The following is a 21,798-nucleotide window of genomic DNA, read 5'->3' as shown; positions in this document are numbered from 1 at the left end:
ATTAGCTAGGTGTGATGGCAGGTACCTGTAGTCCTGACTACTCAGGAGACTGAGGCAGGAGGAAAGCTCGTGCGCAGGAGTTTGAGGCTATAGTGAGCTATGATGACGATGACACTGCATTGTAGCCTAGATGAGAGGGAGACCCTGTTTCAAAAATTAACAAAAAACACAAAAAAGGAAGGTTTTTCATAAATATTGCTATCCAGAAAGGTGATACCAATGTATATTCTCAGTTTACTTTGAGAATACCTTTAATTTTATTTTTTTGAGACAGAGCCTTAAGCTGTCGCCCTGGGTAGAGTGCCATGACATCACAGCTCACGGCAACCTCCAACTACTGGGCTCAAATGATTCTTCTGCCTCTGCCTCCCAAGTAGCTGGGACTACAGGCACCTGCCAAAATGCTCGGCAGTTTTTTGGTTGCAACCGTCATTGTTGTTTGGCAGGCCTGGGCTGGATTTGAACCCACCAGCTCAGGTGTATATGGCTGGCACCTTAGCTGCTTGAGCCACAGGCACCGAGCCAAAAATACCTTTATTTTTAAAGCCTGAAATCATTATTTTTGTCTATTTAATGGCTGTGGAAATACTATCTTTTTTTTTTTTTTTTTTTGAGATAGAGTCTTCCTATGTTGCCCTCAGTAGAGTGCTGTGGTGTCATAGCTCACAGCAACCTCAAACTCTAGGGCTTATGCGATTCTTTTGCCTTAGCCTCACAAGTAGCTGGGACTACAGGTGCCCGCCACAATGCCGAAGTATTTTATTGTTATTTGGAAATACTATCTTATTTACATTTATATTTCCCTAATCACTAGTGAGATTGAACATTTGTTTATTGGTTTTGGGTTTTGTTTTTTTTTTTGAGACAGAGTCTCACTGTGTCACCCTTGGTAGAGTGTTGGGGTATCACAGCTCACAGCAACTTCAAACTCTTGGGCTTAAGCGATTCTCTTGCCTCAGCCTCCTAAGTAGCTGGGACTACAGGCACCTGCCACAACACCCGGCCATTTTTTTGTTGCAGTTGTCATTGTTTAGCTGACCTGGCCAGGTTAAAACCCGCCATCCTAGGTGCATGTGGCTGGCATCATAACCACTGTTATGAGCACCGAGCCTATTGGTTGTTTTTTAATTGCCATTTTAATTTTTTGCTAGTCTTAAGGGTTTTTTTAAAATGATTTTTAAGAGGGTCTTATTCTTTTCATTTAATATATTTTTATTGGCCAGCCACTCTTTTTTTTTTTTTTTTTTTTTTTTTTTTTTGCAGTTTTTGGCCAGGGCTGGGTTTGAACCCGCCACCTCTGGCATGTGGGGCCAGTGCCCTGCCTTTGAGCCATAGGCACCGCCCATGGCCAGCCACTCTTTTAAGGCACTTTGCTTGCCATTGGGTTAAGTTCCTGCCCTTTTGTGAAACTTACATCCTGATAAGGGAGAACAAATAATCACACAGATACATGCAGAATTACAGCTATATGAGTGTGAATGAAGAAGGAAGAGCTACATGGTACTGTGGATTCATATAAGAAAGGGTTTTTTTTTTTTTGTATGTGTGTGCATTTGTTTTTAGAGACAGAGTCTCACTTTGTCACCCTCAGAGTAGAGTGCTGTCGCATCACAGCTCACAGCAACCTCCAACTCTTGGGCTTAAGCAAGTCTCTTGCCTCAGCCTTCTAAAGTAGCTGGGACTACAGGCGCCCACTACAACACCCGGCTATCTTTTGTTGGAGTTGTCATTGTTGTTTAGCCCGGGGACGGGCCCAGACCGCGCTCAAACCCACCACCCTTGGTGTATGTAGCCGGTGCCCTACCCACTGAGCTGTGGGTGCCACCCAAGAAAGAGTTTTTAACCTAATCAAGAAGATGAGAGAAAACCTTCCTAGAAACTAATAATAGAGCTGATACCTGAGGAAATACAGGAGTTAAGGGGGTTGAATTTCATGAAGAAGAGTGTTCCTAGGTGTGGCTCCTTTGGCAGGTTTTAATGCCACAAAGAAATTAAAGTGGCGAGAGCACTGAAAATAAGATATGAGATGTCCTGGAGAAGTCCATAGGGGCCTGACTGTACATGACTTGTTTGATTTCTACCCTAAGAATAGTGGGAAGTTAAGGAGGTGTTTCACCACACACTTTATTAGATGTGTGGTGCAGAAAGATATCTGCAGTGGATGACAGTGGAGAGGAAGAACGGAGGTTGTGGGGACGGGCTTGATAGGAGATAGAGTAGTGGGAAAGGAAGGTAATTTGGGCCAAGAATATGGAGAAAAGTGAATGAATTATGAGGAATGGGAGCAGTAAAATTGGTAAAGACTTGGTAAATTGATTACATATGGGGGACAATGATGGAGAAGGATGACTCTCAGATATCTGTCTTAGAAAAACAGATGAATGGTAACACCCTACATTAAGAAAGGGAATGTTAAGAGAGGACAAGATTGGGCGGCGCCTGTGGCTCAGTCGGTAGGGCGCCGGCCCCATATACCGAGGGTGACGGGTTCAAACCCGGCCCTGGCCGAACTGCAACAAAAAAACAGCCGGGCGTTGTGGCGGGTGCCTGTAGTCCCAGCTACTCGGGAGGCTGAGGCAAGAGAATCGCTTAAGCCCAGGAGTTGGAGGTTGCTGTGAGCTGTGTGAGGCCACGGCACTCTACCGAGGGCCATAAAAAGTGAGACTCTGTCTCTACAAAAAGAAAAAAAAAAGAGAGGACAAGATTTAGTTGAAAAGACCATAAGTCCAATTTTGGACAAAAGACTTAAGTTCACTGAATTATCTAAGTGGAGGAAGATACTAAGTAAAGATCGGGAGATGTATGTGTAAGCCATGTATATGACATAGGTCACGTAAGGGAGATAACATAGATAAAAATGATAAGATGGCCTGCAACCAAACCTATTATTTAAAGTTTGTAGGAGAGGATAAACCTGCAAATGAGATAGAAAAATTTGCTAAAAAAGGAAGAAGAAAAGCAGTAAGGTTTTTAGTGTCTTAGAAACCAAGGAAAGAGAATGTCTCAAGAAGGGGAGGGAAGGGTCAAAATGCCAACTACTGCTAAAAAAAACAGATTGACCACGATGAGAACTAGAAAATATCTTGTTGACTTTAGTGGTATGGTGTATTAATTTGCCAGGGTTGCCAAAACAAAATACCAGAATGGGTGGCTTAAACAATAGACATTTAGGGCGGCGCCTGTGGCTCAGTGAGCTGGGCGCTGGCCCCATATGCCGAGGGTGGCGGGTTCAAGCCCAGTCCCGGCCAAACTGCAACAAAAAAATAGCCGGGCGTTGTGGCGGGCGCCTGTAGTCCCAGCTACTCGGGAGGCTGAGGCAGGAGAATCTCCTAAGCCCAGGAGTTGGAGGTTGCTGTGAGCTGTGTGACACCACCGAGGGCAATAAAGTGAAACTCTGTCTCTACAAAAAAAAAAAAAAAAAACAATAGACATTTATTTTGTCAAAGTTTTGGAGGGTAGAAGCCCAAGATTAAGTTACTGGCAAGTCTGGTTTCTTTTGTGGCATCTTTTGGCTTGTACATGGTTACCTTCTTTCTGTGTCCCAAGGCTGTCCCTCTGCATGTGCACGTGTCTGGGCTGCATCTCAGAGTACAAATATTATATTGCATTAGGACTCACCTTAATGATCTCATTTAACCTTAATTACCAAATATAGTCACATTTTGTGGCAGTAGGGAGTTAAAAGTTCAATATAAGGATTTGGTGTGGTTTGCAATTTGGCCCATAATAAATGGGGTAACTTGTTTCTATTCAGCCATGAGAGCATAATTCAGATTTGAGTGAGTTGACAGCTAAATGGGATGAGAAGTAGTAAAGAACACAGTATAATTTCTTTTTTTCTTTTTTTTTTTTACATATACGTGTGTTTATTAGGTTTCCACTTTTGCCTTCACAGAATTAAAAAGGCTTGAAATTTAATAACAATAACAATGTTTAAGATAAGGACTAGAGGGCAGCGCCTGTGGCTCAAGGAGTAGGGCGCCGGTCCCATATGCCAGAGGTGGCGGGTTCAAACCCAGCCCCGTCCAAAAACCAAAAAAAAAAAAAAAAAAGATAAGGACTAGAAACAAAAACTTCATAAAGAACGAACGACAATAAATACATTCAGAAAAGAAATCAGACGATTGCTGCATTGAAATATTAAGCAATAATAATAATGCAAAGAAAGTAACATTCACATTGTCAGATAAGAGTATGTCTATTATAGAATGCTTTGACTATGATGGTCGGTATGGAGTCATCAGTTAACTTACTATTTTTTTTCCAAAGTCTCAAAAAATAGACAAATAATATTTATTAAAAAAAGTAAAAGATAATTTCAAAAAACAGACCATGCCAGTATAATTTCTTTGAGAAGTTTTTCTGTGAAGAGTAAGGACTCTAGCAAACAAACCATTGTGGTGAAGATCTTTTAGAGTTTTTAAAAATTTTTCCAATTCATAATGCATTAATAATTTAAAAGAACACAGAAATAATTTATTTTCTAATAAATTATTAGAAAATCAAAATTTAAAGTGACATACTAATATATTTATGCATTTTATTATTATATTAAACAAACATTAGGCTTACTTGATGTCAAATTTCCATAAAAGTTTCTCAGTTCTTGCTCAGCTTTCATACTTATTTCATAGAACACTAGTTTGTGGACCAGCACCAGACCAGATAATACTTTGAGGTGGGGAGGTCTATATATGAGAATAGAGTGAGTCTTTTTTTTTTCAAAGGAAAGAAATCTATTTAAAAATAATTGGAAGACCACAGTTAAGAGTATAAAAATAGCCAGGTGCGATGGCTCACGCCTGTAATCACAGTACTTCGGAGGCCAAGGCGGGTGGATTGCTTCAGCTCGCACATTCGAGACCAGCCTGAGCCAGAGCAAAACCCTGTCTCTAAAAATAACTGCATTGTGGCGGGCACCTACTAGTCACAGCTACTTGGGAGGCTGAGGCAAGAGGATCACTTGAGCCATAGAGTTTGAGATTGCTGTGAGCTAAGATGCTGCGGAACTCTACCAAGGGTGACCAAGTAAGATTCTGTCTCAAAAAAAAAAAAAAAAAAGTATAAAAGTAAATACTCAAGGGAGAAGGTTCCTGAGAAACCAAGGGAAAAGAAGATTCAAAGCATAGGATGAAGAATTGTTAGCCCTTAGATAAAGGAATAGCTGTCTTTATCAGCAGCAGATACTAGGTTATGTAGAGAAGATGAGGAAAAGGGTTTCTTTCAGTCACAGACAAGGTCTCGCTGTGTTGCCCAGGCTGGAGTGTAGTGATGTGATCATAGTTCGGTGCTGTCTGGAACTTCTGGGCTTGGGTGATCTTCCCACCTCAGCCTTCTGGGTAGTTGAGGTTATAGGTGTAAGCCACAGCACACAGTAAAGAAGTTAATCTCTGATGTTTTGTTTTCACTGAAGTACTAAATTGAATCACTTGCTAAGAGTGATGAGTGAGGAATAGGGCAGACACTTTGAGGAGACTGAGGACTGACAGTCATGGAAATCAAAGAAAGAAAGGCATTTACTAGTGGTGCTGAGGCCATTTGAGGATGCTGATCATGAATTTATAGTACATTCGATTCATCCATTACATTATGTTCTTACAGGCTTGGAAAAAAAAATTGGAATTACTTATGACCAGAGTTTTACTAAATAAGTGCAAGATAAGACAGATAATATTGACTTGGCGCCTGTAGCTCAGTGGTTAGGGTGCCAGTCACATACACCAGGACTGGCAGGTTCAAACCGAGCCCAGGCCTGCTAAACAACAATGACAACTACAACAACAACAAAAAATAGCCGAATGTTGTGGCAGGCGCTTGTAGTCCCAGCTACTTGGGAGGCTGGGGCAAGAGAATCACGTTGCTGTGAGCTGTGATGTCACAGCACTCTACCCAGGGCAACATAGTGAGACTCTGTCTCAAAAAAAATTAAAAAAGACAGATAATATTGCTGAAAGGATAATGTAAATCCTTAGTCAGACCATACCCACCTCTGCCTTCATTGGCTTCTCAGTCCTTCCAAATTCCTGTCTGTAGCTTCACTACTTCTCAGATCCCATCTACTACCACTATTCCCTACATTGACTGCTCTCCAGCATTGCTGAGTTTCTTTTTGTTCTTGGAAAATAAGCAGCTCCCACCTCAGAAGCTTAACCCAGCCTTTTAACCTCATATGTCAGCTCAGAGGAACCTTTCTGACCACTGAATCTCATTCCCTTTTATCCTCCTGTTACTCTAATCTCTCTCTTTTGACACCATTCATGTTTCATTCTTAAAGCATTCATCACATGCTGAAGTTACTTGTTGTCTGGCTCCTCCCCCAAGAATGTAGGTTTCTTGGGGCCTGGGATGTTCAGTAGTTCACCAGTGTATTTGGGTTGCTGCGAGCAGTACCTGGCATGTAGTGGATACTAAATAAATATGTTATGATGAATAGAAAGAAGGAGAAGAGAAAAGGAATATGAAGGGAAGAAAGACGTGGTGGAGCATGGATTTAAATTGGACAATGTGTGTCATAGAGAAAGAGGAGGACTAATGAAATAGGGAATTAATCTTGGAGATCTTGATAAGGTTGAAGAACTTTTGCCCTAGGAATAAACAAAAGTATAGGAAAGGGAGCTGTGTCTGAGTGTTTAAGCCTTAATGATTCTGAAAGAAGAGCAGATATGGGTGATATCAAAATTTCAAATATGATCTTCAGAGTGTTATTTTGAGGAAGCAGAGAGGTCAATCTAAGAGCTGAGGGCAGTGGATGGTTCTTCCATGTGGATGTTGAGGTCACGAGATGATGGCAGGATTTGGAGACTAAATGCCAGAGTTGTTGGTGAATGAGAAAGGGCAAGTAGACCGGAGTGTGGCCTTCTAGATGGCATGAACTTCAAGGAGCTGGCTTTTTCAGAGGAATAGTAAGGATCTGAAAGCATAAATAGTAGAACCCTATCTTTTGGCCCAGTTTATTTTTAAAGAAAACCTTAATTTCAAAGGGCTGAAAGGAAAATACTACCAGCAGAAGAAAATCAGCTTTTAGGAGGTGACAATTAGGCTTGGAGCAGAAGTTAGTAATACAGAAGCATTTGCTGGTTGTGTAACAGCACTGGTCTAGAGAGGATAGAGGAAAGGTTTGGGAAATGAGAGAACATGAAGGGCTCTGGGTAAGGGGCAGCACAGCAAGCATGGGCTTATTCTATAAAAGCTGGGTGAGTGACATGGGATGTTTAGTCTCAGCAGGTCCTCTGAAGAACATGAGACTGAGCTGGTGGCCAGAGGACTTGTCTGACTTGCCTGGAATGATGATTTTCCCTGAAGTCACAGACCCCCAAATGCTGCCCAGAAGAAAGAGAGTGTGTTAAAGTGTACATTTTTAACATTGACCACTTTTTTCTCATACTTATTATTAAATATATTTTTGCCTAAGATGATGTTGACCTTTCAAATTTATGGGTGTTTCTTATTTTGTTTTGGTTTTAATGTTGATACATGGCTCGGTGCCTGTAGCTCAGTCGGCTGAGATGCCAGTCACATACACCAGAGCTGGCAGGTTCAAATCCAGCCTGGGCCTGCCAAATAACAATGACAACTCCAACCAAAAAACAGCTGGGCGTTGTGGCGGGCGCCTGTAGTCCCACCTAATTGGGAGGCTGAGGCAAGAGAATCACTTTAGCCCAGGAATTTGAGGTTGCTGTGAGCTGTGATGTCACAGTACTCTACCCAGGGTGACTGCTTGAGGCTCTGTCTCAAAAAAAAAAAAAAAATAGTAATACATGTTTTATGTATTTAAATCTCTACCTTTGTCATGCTTGGGAAGACATTTCTAAAAGGTAACCCAGTATTCAATGTTCACTTTTTTCAAATGATTATATGGTTTCATCTTCAATTTTGAAATCTTTAGTTCTTCTAGACATGTATATTTGCATAGTCTTTTATACCATGTATTTTTAAAATGTATGCTATATTTTCCTAAGTGGCAAGACTATTCTATTTTAAGTATTTTTTTTTTTTTGGTATTGGATATTCTTGCTGGTTTTAGTTATTTAGAAAATTGTTAAAGATGGACACTGTAAAATCTGTATTTTATTTAGCATTCAGCTAATTATTACTTATTAGATCTTTTTCTGTTTTAAAAGCCATATTAAGGTGAGGCCCATAGCTCAGTGGGTAAGGCGCTGGCCATATACACCAGAGCTGGTGGGTTCAAGCCTGGCCCAGGCAGCTAACAAACAACAATGACAACTGCAACAAAAAAAAATAGCTGGGTGTTGTGGCAGGTGTCTGTAATCCCAGCTACTTGGGAGGCTGAGGCAAGAGAATCGCTTAAGCCCAAGAGTTGGAGGTTGCTGTGACTTCATGGCACTCTACCCAGGGTGACAGCTTGAGACTCTTGTCTCAAAAAAAGAAGAAAGGTATATTAAAATATATTTTAAAATTAGTATTATATCGGGCGGCGCCTGTGGCTCAGTGAGTAGGGCGCCGGCCCCATATGCCGAGGGTGGCGGGTTCAAACCCAGCCCCGGCCAAACTGCAACAACAACAAAAAAAAAAAAAATAGCCGGGCGTTGTGGCGGGCGCTTGTAGTCCCAGCTGCTCTGGAGGCTGAAGCAAGAGAATCGCGTAAGCTCAAGAGTTAGAGGTTGCTGTGAGTCCTGTGATGCCACGGCACTCTACCCAAGGGCAGTACAGTGAGACTCTGTCTCTACAAAAAAAAAAAAAAAAAAAAATTAGTATTATATCTATAAAAATTATAAATGAACACACCCTTTGGCTCAATAATGCCACCTCTAATAATTTGTCTACAGATACACTTTGCATATATATGAAATTATATCCATACAAAATTGTTCATTGCTGCTTATTTTGTTCGTAAACTATAAGTCTGAAACACCCTAAATGTCTTATCAGTAGAGGAACTGATTAAATAAATACTTTCATACAGTATTGACATACAGTGACAAACCATGATAATTTTTTCTTATTTTTTTTTGAGATAGAATCTTAGTCTGTTACCCAGGCTACAATGCCATGGCCTCAGCCTAGCTCACAGCAACCTCCACTCCTGGGTTCAAGCAATTCTCCTACCTCAGCCTCCCGAGTAACTGGGACTATAGGTGCCTGTCACAATGGCCTGCTAATCTTTTTATTTTTAGTAGAGATGAGGTCTCCCTCTTGCTTAGGCTGGACTCAAACTCCTGAGCTCGAACTCCACCTCGGCCTCCAGAGTTGCTAGGATTACAGGCATGAGCCATTGTGCCTGGCCATATTTTTATGATTCTTAGAATTCAGCGTTATTTAGTAGTTTCAGAATTCTCAGCTAAGTTTTTCAAAAACAAAGAGATTAAAAACATGTTTGTTTTTTTTTCCCTCTTTTATGACTATAGGGAGTGTTCAACAATCAGTTAACCGCAAACAAAGCTGGAAAGGTTCTAAAGAATCCTTAGTTCCTCAGAGACATGGCCCACCACTAGGAGAAAGTGTGCCCTATCATTCTGAAAGTCCCAACTCGCAGACTGATGTAGGAAGACCTTTGTCTGGATCTGGTATAACGGCATTTGCTCAGCCTCATCCTAACAATGGACAGAGAGTAAACCCACCACCACCACCTCAAGTAAGGAGTGTCACTCCTCCACCACCTCCAAGGGGCCAGACTCCCCCTCCAAGAGGCACAACTCCACCTCCCCCTTCATGGGAACCAAACTCTCAAACAAAACGCTATTCTGGGAATATGGAGTATGTAATCTCCCGAATTTCTCCTGTTCCACCTGGGGCATGGCAGGAAGGCTATCCTCCACCCCCTCTTAACCCTTCACCCATGAACCCTCCTAATCAGGGACAGAGAGGAATCAATTCTGTTCCTGTTGGCAGACAACCAATCATTATGCAGAGTTCTAGCAAGTTTAACTTTCCACCAGGGAGACCTGGAATTCAGAATGGCAGTGGTCAAACTGAGTTTATGATACATCAAAATGTTGTCCCTGCTGGCACTGTGAATCGGCAGCCACCCCCTCCATATCCTCTGACCCAAACTAATGGACAAAGCCCTTCTGCTCTACAAACGGGGGGATCTGCTGCTCCTTCATCATACACAAATGGAAATGTTCCTCAATCTATGATGGTGCCAAACAGAAATAGTCATAACATGGAACTGTATAACATTAATATACCTGGACTGCCAACAAATTGGCCACAGTCATCTTCTGCTCCAGCCCAGTCATCCCCAAGCAGTGGGCATGAAATCCCTACATGGCAATCTAACATACCAGTGAGGTCAAATTCTTTTAATAACCCTTTAGGAAGTAGAACAAATCACCCTGCTAATTCTCAGCCTTCAGCTACAACTGTCACTGCAATCACACCAGCTCCTATTCAACAGCCTGTAAAAAGCATGCGTGTTTTAAAACCAGAGCTACAGACTGCATTGGCACCTACCCACCCTTCTTGGATACCACAGCCAACTCAAACTGTTCAACCCAGTCCTTTTCCTGAGGGTACCACTTCAAATATGACTGCTATACCACCTGTTGCTGAAGCTCCAAACTATCAAGGTCCACCACCACCTTATCCAAAACATCTCCTACACCAGAACCCATCTGTTGCCCCATATGAATCAGTAAATAAATCTAGCAAAGAGGATCAGCCTAGCTTGGCCAAGGATGATGAGGGTGAAAAAAATTATGAAAATGTTGACAGTGGGGACAAAGAAAAGAAACAGATTACAACTTCACCTATCACTGTTAGGAAAAACAAGAAAGATGAAGAGCGAAGAGAATCCCGTATTCAAAGTTATTCACCTCAGGCGTTTAAATTCTTTATGGAGCAGCACGTAGAAAATGTACTCAAATCTCATCAACAACGTCTACATCGTAAAAAACAATTAGAGAATGAAATGATGCGGGTAAAATCTTTTAAAATGTCCATTTTTATACTTCATTATCTGTTTGCTTTGTATTTATTTTCAAATATTGTACTACAGTATTTTTCTTATAGTTAAATATATTATCCATTACAGAATTTAAAACTGATAAATACTTCAGTATTTCAAAATTTACTCAGAATTTCCTATAATAAAGTTCTTATCTAAATGAAGATAAATATAATTTACAGTGTATAATTTATATATACATAATCCCTTTATATGGAAGTTGGAGAAAGGGTTGTTTTCTGGGTTTTACACATTATCTTACCACATTTTAGGATAATCTAAGAATATCTGAGTCCTATCTCTTGATAGGCTTATGAAACATTTCTTTTTACTTGTAGTAAGTTTTGAATTTTATCACATAGGTCTTATTAGAAAGTGTCAGAGGAGTTCTCCCTTCAGTTATTTCCCCTTTCTAATTTCATTTTTATAATGTACTGGAGAAAAATGTGCTGACGTTAGTCAAACTGTACTAAAAAGGAGATTAAAGTAAGTAAACATTCACTTTAATCTATGTTGTGATTCAACATAGATCTCTTCTCTAGATATGGTAACATTATGATTATCACTTTTATTATGTACTTAGAATTCAAAGATTTGACTCCTATTCTTACATCTATCACTCAGCATGCAAGGGGCTTAAATTTATGATTAAACTTCTTTACATACTTAAAAAGCCTATCTTTTTTTTTTTTTTTTTTTTTTTGTAGAGTCAGAGTCTCACTGTACCGCCCTCGGTAGAGTGCCGTGGCGTCACACGGCCCACAGCAACCTCCAACTCCTGGGCTTACACGATTCTCCTGCCTCAGCCTCCCGAGTAGCTGGGACTACAGGCGCCCGCCACAACGCCTGGCTATTTTTTTGTTGCAGTTTGGCCGGGGCTGGGTTTGAACCCGCCACCCTCGGCATATGGGGCCGGCGCCCCACTCACTGAGCCACAGGCGCCACCCAAAAAAAGCCTATCTTTTAATATGATTTTTCCAAATAAGATTTTATGGTATTACTATTCTTGCTATAAATTGATTTTTGTTAGATGAGAAATACCATGATAATCTCTATGACTTATCCAAATTTTAGTTTTTAGGATTTCTTACTAAAGTCTATCTGTATGTATTTTCTTAGTTTATTTTTCCTTTTTCCTCTTCACTTTCACTAATAGCTGATTTAAACTTTTATGGTGTTGGAAGCTTTGCTGACTTCTGTAGCCTCCATTACTGTGTAGGCAAGTAAGATTTTAAGAGAAACAGTTCTGTACTAAGTCTGGCGTGGCAACCTTCTTAAAAGATTTTGCATGTAAATGTGCGTTCTAACAGAGGCATGAGGTTGCTATATTTTAATTTGTCTTACATTTCTAGAATTAAACCTTTTCCGACTGAAGTCCTTTCTGTTTCAACCCTTTAATTAGTTCTTTAATTAGCCAAAACAAAGTATTCCTCTCTTCTTAATCCAGGTGTTCCATATCTACTTAGAAGTTGGGGGATTTTTGTCTGTTTTTTGGTATCTTCGTAAGTCACACTATTATTTAAAATATTCCAAAATATTTAAAAGATACCTTGTAACCATGTGTGTTGGTCCTTTTAAATAAAGTAGGAGAAATCCTTTACATTTTGTGTTGTGTTAGTGGTAGCTGTGAGTCCCACCTTTACTGTAATGCCCTGAGAAAGACAAAAGGAAAGAGTATTAAAGACTATTGTGTACTTATTGAGAATGGGGAAAGTTGTTGATAGGTTAGAGAGACATTCTTTTTTTTCTTTTTGAGACAGAGTCTCACTATGTCGCCTTTGGTAGAGTGCTCTGGCATCAAAGCTCACAGCAACCTCAAACTCCTGGGCTTAATCAATCCTCTTGCCTCAGCCTCCCAAGTAGCTGGGACTACAGGCGCCTGCCACAACACCCGGCTATTTTTTGTTGCAGTTGTCATTGTTGGTTAGCTGGCTTGGGCCGGGTTCAAACCCACCAACTTTGGTGTATGTGGTTGGTGTTGTAACCCCTGTGCTATGGGCACTGAACCTCTTTTGTTATTCTTAATACATTGATTTTTTTAGAACAAGTGAGCCTGGAGTGGAATTTTTTTTTTCCATAGAGGATAAAATGGGAAGAATATTTGAGACCTAGGCATTCTACAAAGAGGAGCATATGAGGAAGGCAATTAAATCATATAATTTGTGGTGAATATGCATGGAGAGATAGATGAAGATGCATGTTAACAGATGCTTAACATGGTAACAAGTTTTGGGTGCATTAGAGAAGAGTAGAAAGCTATTAGTGTCCTGTTCTTGCTCTCCACAGCTCAATTTGTGTACATACTCATCTCGTATATTCTGTTAACTATCTCTTAAGCTGCACTTTTGATTATTTCATTTTCTCTGAAATGAATTCTAGATTTCTAACATGCTTTATTAAAATTTTTATGCATTGCATTTTTTCTGATGTATTTCTTAATATCAGTATTGAAGAAGATAATTTCTCATTTAACATCTAGTTTATTTGCCTAGGTTGGATTATCTCAAGATGCCCAGGATCAAATGAGAAAGATGCTTTGCCAAAAAGAGTCTAATTACATCCGTCTTAAAAGGGCCAAAATGGACAAGTCTATGTTTGTGAAGATAAAGACACTAGGAATAGGAGCATTTGGTGAAGTTTGTCTAGCAAGAAAAGTAGATACTAAGGCTTTGTATGCAACAAAAACTCTCCGAAAGAAAGATGTTCTGCTTCGAAATCAAGTCGCCCATGTTAAAGCTGAAAGAGATATCCTGGCTGAAGCTGACAATGAATGGGTAGTTCGTCTGTATTATTCATTCCAAGATAAGGACAATTTATACTTTGTAATGGACTACATTCCTGGGGGTGATATGATGAGCCTATTAATCAGAATGGGCATTTTTCCAGAAAATCTGGCACGATTCTATATAGCAGAACTTACCTGTGCAGTTGAAAGTGTTCATAAAATGGGTTTTATTCATAGAGATATTAAACCTGATAACATTTTGATTGATCGTGATGGTCATATTAAATTGACTGACTTTGGCCTCTGCACTGGCTTCAGATGGACGCATGATTCTAAGTACTATCAAAGTGGTAAGTAACTCAAAATTTAGTTTGTTCATAATAATGTGATTGAGTAATGCAGTGAAATATGAGATGGTATCATCACTGGATGGGAGCCAGAAGACCTGAGTGAGGCTTGACTCTATTGGATAAACTTGAGTGAATCTTTTAGGCATTTAGACTTATAAAATGAAAGAATATGTTAGATTTGATTATTTCTAAATATTTTTAACATTTTTGATTGAAACCCTTTACTTTTGAAATGTCAGTGCTTTTAAAATAATTTTTAAACGAAGCCCCATATCCACCATTCATTTTCAGAACTAGATTGTTAGCACTTTAGAAGCCCCTACACAGTCACTTCCCCTTTTCTTCTCCAGAGAGATACCCATTATTTCAGAACCTTGTAATCAGTTTTTTTTACTTTTCTCTATACTTTTGCCACATATGGATATATCCCTAAATAATATACTATTTCATTTGCCTACTCTTAAACCTGCATTTAAATGTAATCATCCTATATGTATTTTTATGCGTCAACTTCCTTTATATGTTTGAGGTCCCTCCGTGTTACTGCAGCTACCGAGGATTCTGTTGTTTGACTGTTAAACAAGTTGTTTAAACCTAAAACTTTATGTACATGATTCTTTGTAATCCTCACAATGTCATTGTGAGGCAGGATGAAGAAATGGAGGTCTAGTTAGATGAAGTAACCTCCTCAAGGGCAGACAGAAATTAAGTAGGGCTAGGCTTTGAACCTAGGTTTGTCTGATTACAGGGCTCATGTTATTTCTACTATACCACACTACCTCACATCCCTTCAAGTGCTAATGGAAGTGTAAGTCGATCTAACATTTGTTGAATACTTACTACCCCGTTTCCCCGAAAATATGACAGTGTCTTATTTTAAGGTGTGCTCCCAAAGATGCGCTAGGGGACATCTTATCTTTCCTGTAAGTAGGTCTTATTTTCGGGGAACCAGGGTATATACTAGGTGCTTTACATACATTATATTCTAATTTAATGCTTATAACAATTATCTGATGTAAGTATTACATTAAACAGACGGCATTGTTTAATTGAGACACCTGAGCCTACTTTAATGTTTGCCTTAATGGAATTTAGTGTCTTCCTCAGATTCATCTGAATTATTGCTTGGGGCTTTTCTAAAAAATATCCCTAAGCTGTATTCCAGTCTTTTTTTTTTTTCTTTCTTTTTTGTAGAGAGTCTCACTTTATCGCCCTCGGTAGAGTGCCATGGCATCACACAGCTCACAGCAACCTCCAACTTCTGGGCTTAGGTGATTCTCTTGCTTCAGCCTCCCGAGTAGCTGGGAGTACAGGCACCCACCACAATGCCTGGCTATTTTTTTGTTGCAGTTCAGTCAGGGCTGGGTTTGAACCCACCACCCTTGGTATATGGGGCCGGTGCCCTACCCAGTGAGCCACAGGCGCCACCTGGAAATCATACTTTATCAGACATCTCGATGATTATTTCAGTTAGGAATTTGAGATACATTTCTCTAGGTGACTTCATCTCATCATGGTCTATATGTCAGTGACTTCCAAATCTCTCTCTCTCTTGAAGTGGTCTCCCTGAAATTCCTTATTTTTATATTAAACTGATTCCTGAATATGTCTTCCCATGGATTTCAAATAGGCCTTTCAGACTTAGCATCTCCAAAAAGAGCTCTTTATTACCACTCCCATATCTGTTCCTTTCGTGTGCCTATCTTAATACATTCTGCCACCACTACCCACCTAGTTATCCTGATTCTTTTTTCCCCATCCCCTTATGTCTAATTCATCAATAGGTCCTATTGAGTCCATCTCTAAAAGATATCTTGGATCTATTCACTTCTCTCCTGCTCTGCTGAATCCTGTAATGGATTCTTAACTGTCTCTGTTTTCACTTTTGTCCTCCCTATGATCTGTTCTCCATACAACAGCCAGAGTTTGCTTTTTTTGTTTTTTATGAATAAATCAAATCTTGTCATCCTCTTGTTTCAGAATACTCCAATATCATTTCCCTATACTTGAAGTAGAAGGCAATCAAACCAAAACTTATGTGCATTAGCTCCAGCTCTATTTCCTACCATTCTCCCTTTATCAGCTGCACTAGTCCTCTCTCTGTTGCTGCTGTTTCTGTATGGAATGCCTTGCTGGGATTTTCAAATAGTTGAGTCCTTGTGTTTTTACATCTTATCAAATGTCACTTCCCAATCGGTCCTCCTGACCGATTGGACTAATTAGGTCATTCAGTCTAATGTAGCTGTCCAGTCACATTTGTCACATCATAGTATGCTGATTCTCTGTGTAGGAGGCATCACTATGTTTCTTACATATGTAATTTTGTTTCTTTCTCTATTAGAATGTAAGTTGCCTGAGAAAAGAACTTTGCCTTTCTTATGTATCAGTGGCATTTATTGAAGTAATGAAATATTGATCTATTTAGGTCATTGAATATGAAATTTCCAATTTCATATCACAAGGTTAGTCTGTTATATTTCAAATAAGCAGTACAATTAATCAAAGTGTGCACCTAAACTATCAACACAGTATTGCCATCTTAATGATGGCTTGTTTATGCCAGCAGCAAAGAAGCCTAGCTCTAGCAAGTGGTGATGACATCGCAAAAGGCATTTTCCACAGCTGTTGAGAATTGAATCTTTTTCCTTATAAGGAGTCCAAAGCCTGAAAGAAGTGTAGTCTGTATAAGATCTGGTGAATATGGTGAATGACAGGGTTTCTAAGTCCAGCTTCTGTAGTTCTTCTGAGCAGTATTATTTGTGCAACATTGTTTTACAAGAGGATTGGCCTGCCTCTCTGTTGACCAATCTTGGCTTCTTTTTTTTTTTTTTTTTGTAGAGACAAGAGTTTCACTTTATTGCCCTCGGTAGTGTGCCGTGGCCTCACACAGCTCACAGCAACCTCCAACTCCTGGGCTTAAGCGATTCTCCTGCCTCAGCCTCCCGAGTAGCTGGGACTACAGGCGCCCGCCACAACGCCCAGCTATTTTTTGATTGCAATTTAGCCGGGGCTGGGTTTGAACCCGCCACCCTCGGTATATGGGGCCGGCGCCCTACTCACTGAGCCACAGGCGCTAATCACGAGCCTCCTCGTCATTTCATCTGGTTACAGTAGACATCCAGTGTAACTGATTGACCAGGTTTCATGAAACTGTAGTGGATAAATACCAATACTGGACCATAAACCAGACACTATTAGCTTTTTTGATGAACTTTAGGTTTTGTACTGTGTTTCAGCACTTCATCCGTATCCAGCCATTGTACCAAATGCTCGCGATTGTCAAAAAGAATCCATTTTTCATCACATATAACAATACAGAGTAGAAATGGTTAGTCTTTTAAGTTGTGATGGCATAGAAAGGGGAGCTTTGAGACAGTGTCTCTTCTGTAGCTCATTTAATTCATTCAGCACCCATTTATCCAGCTTCTTTGCCTTGCCAATTGTTTCAAATGGTCCAATGTTGTTGGAATACTAACATCAAACTGTTCTGATAATTCATGCATAGATTGACATTGATTTATTTTCACTGCAGCTTTCAGCTCATCGTCCACCTTGGGTTTCAGGTCGCCCACGTGCTTCATTTTCAAAATTAAAATCACCACAATGGAAGTTTTGTACATTCATTAGCCACATCTTTCCTAAACACTTCGTTGATATTTCAAGCTGTCTGCACTGCATTAGTTCTACGATGGAACGCATATTAAAAAATAACTTGAATTTTCAGTTTATCCATGGTTTCACAAAATTTGCTCTAAAAAATATTTGAAAGATAATAACAAGCCAAAGCATTATTTGAAAGATGAGGATGTACCTTCACAATTGAAAAAAAAAGCAAGTGTCGGGCAGTGCCTGTGGCTCAGTGAGTAGGGCGCAGGCCCCATATGCCGAGGGTGGCGGGTTCAAACCCAGCCCCGGCCAAACTGCAACCAAAAAATAGCCGGGCGTTGTGGCGGGCGCCTGTAGTCCCAGCTGCTCAGGAGGCTGAGGCAGGAGAATCACGTAAGCCCAAGAGTTGGAGGTTGCTGTGAGCTGTGTGACGCCACGGCACTCTACCTGAGGGCGGTACAGTGAGACTCTGTCTCTACAAAAAAAAAAAAAAAAAAGCAAGTGTCAAAATGAAATGTCAGAGGTATCAACTATCAAACTCAGTACTTAAGGAAATCAAACGTTTCTTTTTCTTTTCTTTTTTTTTGAGACAGCGTCTCACTGTGTCACCCTCAGTAGAGTGCTGTGGCATCACAGCTCACAGCAACCTCATACTCTTGGGCTTACGCGATTCTCTTGCCTCAGCCTCCCTAGTAGCTGGGGCTACGGCGCCACACCTGGCTATTTTTTTGTTGAAAGTTGTCATTGTTGTTTAGCTGGCCTGGGCTGGATTTGAACCCACCAGCCTCAGTGTATGTGGCCAGTGCCGTAACCACTGAGCTATGGACACCAAACTAGAAATCAGACATTTCTTTGAGTCTCTCTTGCCCTCAGTAGAGTACCATGGCACTACAGCTCACAGCAACCTCAAACTGAAGCGATTCTCTTACCTTAGGCTCCTGAGTAGCTGGGATTACTGGCGCCAGCTATTTTTAGAGGCAGGGTCTCACTCTAACTCAGACTGGTGTCAAAATTTTGAGCTCGGGTGATCCGCCCCACTCAGCCTCCCAGAGTGCTGGGATTACAGGCGTGAGCCACTATACCCAGCCCCCCAGGAAATTAGACATGTCTTTTTTTTTTTTTTTTGAGACAGAGTCTCACTATGTCACCCTCAGTAGCCATGGTACCACAGCTCACAGCAACCTCAAACTCTCGGGCTTAGGCGATTCTCTTGCCTCAGCCTCTCAAGTAGCTGGGACTATAGGTGCCTGCCAAAACGTCCGGCTATTATTTTGTTGCAGTTGTCATTGTTATCAGGCCCAGGCCGAGCTCAAACCTGCCACCTTCCGTGTATGTGGCCAGCACCCTACTCACTGAGCTATGGGCACTGAGCTGGTATCAGACATTTCTTTTTTTTTTTTCTTTTTTGAGACAGCCTCAAGCTGTCACTCTAGGTAGAGTGCGGTGGCATCACAGCTCACAGCAACCTCAAACTCTTGGGCTTAAGCGAGTCTCCTGCCTCCGCCTCCCAAGTAGCTGGGACTACAGGCACCCGCCACAATGCCTGGCTATTTTTTGGTTGTAACCATCATTGTTGTTTGGCAGGCCCAGGCTGGATTCGAACCCACCAGCTCAGGCCTATGTGGCTGGCGTCTTAGCTGCTTGAGCCACAGGCGCCGGGCCTATCAGACATTTCTTAATAACCCAATAATTTGCTTGAAAATTTATCTAGAGTAGTAATGGTTCTGAATAGCAAATTCTTAGTCTACTCATGACTTAATATTGATATCATTTAACACTGAGTAAATTATTGAATCCTAGGCTAATTTTATTTAGGGTAAAATTTTCCTATTAATATCTCAGAAAGCAAGCTCTAGTTGTTAAGAAATACCATCAGTGAGTTGGCATACATTGTGTCTTATTTTGTCACAAGGGAATGTTGTTAATCCTAAACTAAGATTTCAGAAGTTTAAACAGACTAGGTTTACTTCTGTCCTTGTTTCTTTTATTTATTTATTTTTTTACTGAGCAGGTGACCATCCACGGCAAGATAGCATGGATTTCAGTAATGAATGGGGTGATCCCTCAAACTGTAGATGTGGAGATAGACTTAAGCCACTAGAGCGGAGAGCTGCACGCCAGCACCAGCGATGTCTAGCACATTCTTTGGTTGGGACTCCCAATTATATTGCACCTGAAGTGTTGCTACGAACAGGTAAACATTTGTTTCATAAATAATCTCAATAGGATTGTTGTAGACCAATCAACACTTATACTTGAATATGCCTTATTTTTTAGGTTTATAATAAAAGTATTAATTTTACAATATAAATTAGTATAATGTTAATTTTGATTATATTCTGAACACTTTTTAAGTGTTTATGAATAACTAACTTTGATATCTTATTTTAGGATACACACAGTTATGTGATTGGTGGAGTGTCGGTGTTATTCTTTTTGAGATGTTGGTGGGACAGCCTCCTTTCCTGGCAAAAACACCATTAGAAACACAAATGAAGGTAAAGTATAGAATCTATATCAAACGAATTGTCACAAAGTCCCTGTACCACGGTACTTTATTAGTACTTCACTTAGAGCACCTTAATATAGAGTTAAAGAATGAACTTCCTTAAGTAAATATTTTAGATTAGTTTTGTTGGCAACACAGTCTCTTAATTTTTCTTCACTTGAGAATGTCTTTATTTTACCTTCCTTAGGATATTATTACTTGATACACAATTCCAGGTTTCAGTTCTTGCAGCATTTAATGTGTCCACCTCCTTCTGTCCTCCATAATTTGATGAGAAATCCACAGTATTTCAGACCCCCTCAAGCAGTACATGATTTTCCTCACGCTGCTTTCAGTAGTTTTTCTTTGTCTTTAGCTTTCGGTATTGCATTTGTGATGTATCTGAGCATGGATTTCTTGGGGTTTATCCTATTTGGTGTTCACTGAGTATTGTGAATCTATATGTTTATGTCTTTCATCAGATTTGAGGAGTATTCAACCATCACTTCTTTGAGTTTTTTTTTTTTTTTTTTTTTTTAGTAGAGTGCTGTGGCGTCCCAGCTCACAGCAGTCACTTTTAGACTCAAGCGATTCTCTTGCCTCAGCCTCCCTAGTAGCTGGGACTACAGGCGCCTACCACAACACCTGGCTGTTTTTAGAGATGGGGTCTCCCTCTAGCTCAGGCTAGTCTCAAACTCATGAGCTCAGGTGATCCGCCCACCTTGGCCTTCCAGAGTGGTGGAATTACAGGTATAACCCACCGTGCCCAGCCTTCTGCAAATATTTTTATGTACTACTCATTTTCTGCTCATACTTTAAATCTTTGTTTTCTGTGCTATTCAGATTGTATCATTTCTATCAACCTGTCTTCAAATTCACTGACTCTTTCCTCTGACATCTCCATTCTACTGTTGAACTCATCCATTGAATTTTTTATGATGGTTATTTTTTCGTTCTAAAATTTCCATTTGGTATTTCTTTGTATCCTCAGTTTCTTTGCTGAAACTTTTTTGTTTCACAAGTCTTCACCCTTATTTGAAACATTTTTTTATATGGCTAAAGTCTTTGTCAGGTAATTCTACAATAATATCTATGTCATCTTAACAGTAGGTGTCTTTTTTTTTTTTTTTTTTGTAGAGACAGAGTCTCACTCTACCGCCCTCGGGTAGAGTGCTGTGGCGTCACATGGCTCACAGCAAGCTCTAACTCTTGGGCTTAGGCGATTCTCTTGCCTCAGCCTCCCGAGCAGCTAGGACTACAGGTGCCCGCCACAACACACGGCTATTTTTTTTTTGTTGTCGCAGTTTGGCCGGGGCTGGGTTTGAACCCACCACCCTCAGCATATGGGGCCGGCGCCCTACTCATTGAGCCACAGGCGCTGCCCAACACTAGGTGTCTTTTCTTATGTGAGCTAAATTTTCCTGGTTCTTTGTATGCCAAGCAATTTTGGATTACATCCTGCATATTTTGAATTATTGTATTATTAGAGACTTTGAGTCTTGTTCAAATCTTGTGGAAAATGTTGATCTTGTTTTGGCAGGTATTAAACCTGGTTGAATTCAGGCCACAAGTTCCAACCAGCCTTTTATGGCTTGTGATTGCAATGTCAGTTTCATTTTCAAAGCCTTTCATTGCTCAGCAGATTTCTCCCTAGGCTGTGGTCTCTTACTTTGTTCAGTTCTCAAAGTCTTTGGTATGTTCTTTAAGGTTAGATCCATAT

At 40.4% G+C, this 21,798-nt stretch overlaps 1 protein-coding gene across 2 annotated transcripts in view; it reads left to right on the top strand.

Moving 5' to 3' along the window:
• Nucleotides 1-21,798, top strand: part of LATS1 (large tumor suppressor kinase 1) — a 54,996-nt gene that overhangs the window by 27,707 nt on the left and 5,491 nt on the right. For both annotated transcript variants that reach the window (XM_053591586.1, XM_053591587.1), the window contains exons 4-7: nucleotides 9,369-10,882; nucleotides 13,402-13,984; nucleotides 19,602-19,784; nucleotides 19,982-20,088. In XM_053591586.1, coding sequence (XP_053447561.1) covers nucleotides 9,369-10,882; nucleotides 13,402-13,984; nucleotides 19,602-19,784; nucleotides 19,982-20,088 — 2,387 coding nt within the window. The remainder of the gene's footprint in view (nucleotides 1-9,368; nucleotides 10,883-13,401; nucleotides 13,985-19,601; nucleotides 19,785-19,981; nucleotides 20,089-21,798) is intronic.

Source organism: Nycticebus coucang, chromosome 5 (assembly GCF_027406575.1).
Source record: "Nycticebus coucang isolate mNycCou1 chromosome 5, mNycCou1.pri, whole genome shotgun sequence".
In the NCBI taxonomy this organism is placed as follows: Eukaryota; Metazoa; Chordata; class Mammalia; order Primates; family Lorisidae; genus Nycticebus; species Nycticebus coucang.
The sequence above is the reverse complement of the archived record's forward strand: the minus strand, read 5'-3'. Positions and strand labels throughout refer to the sequence as shown.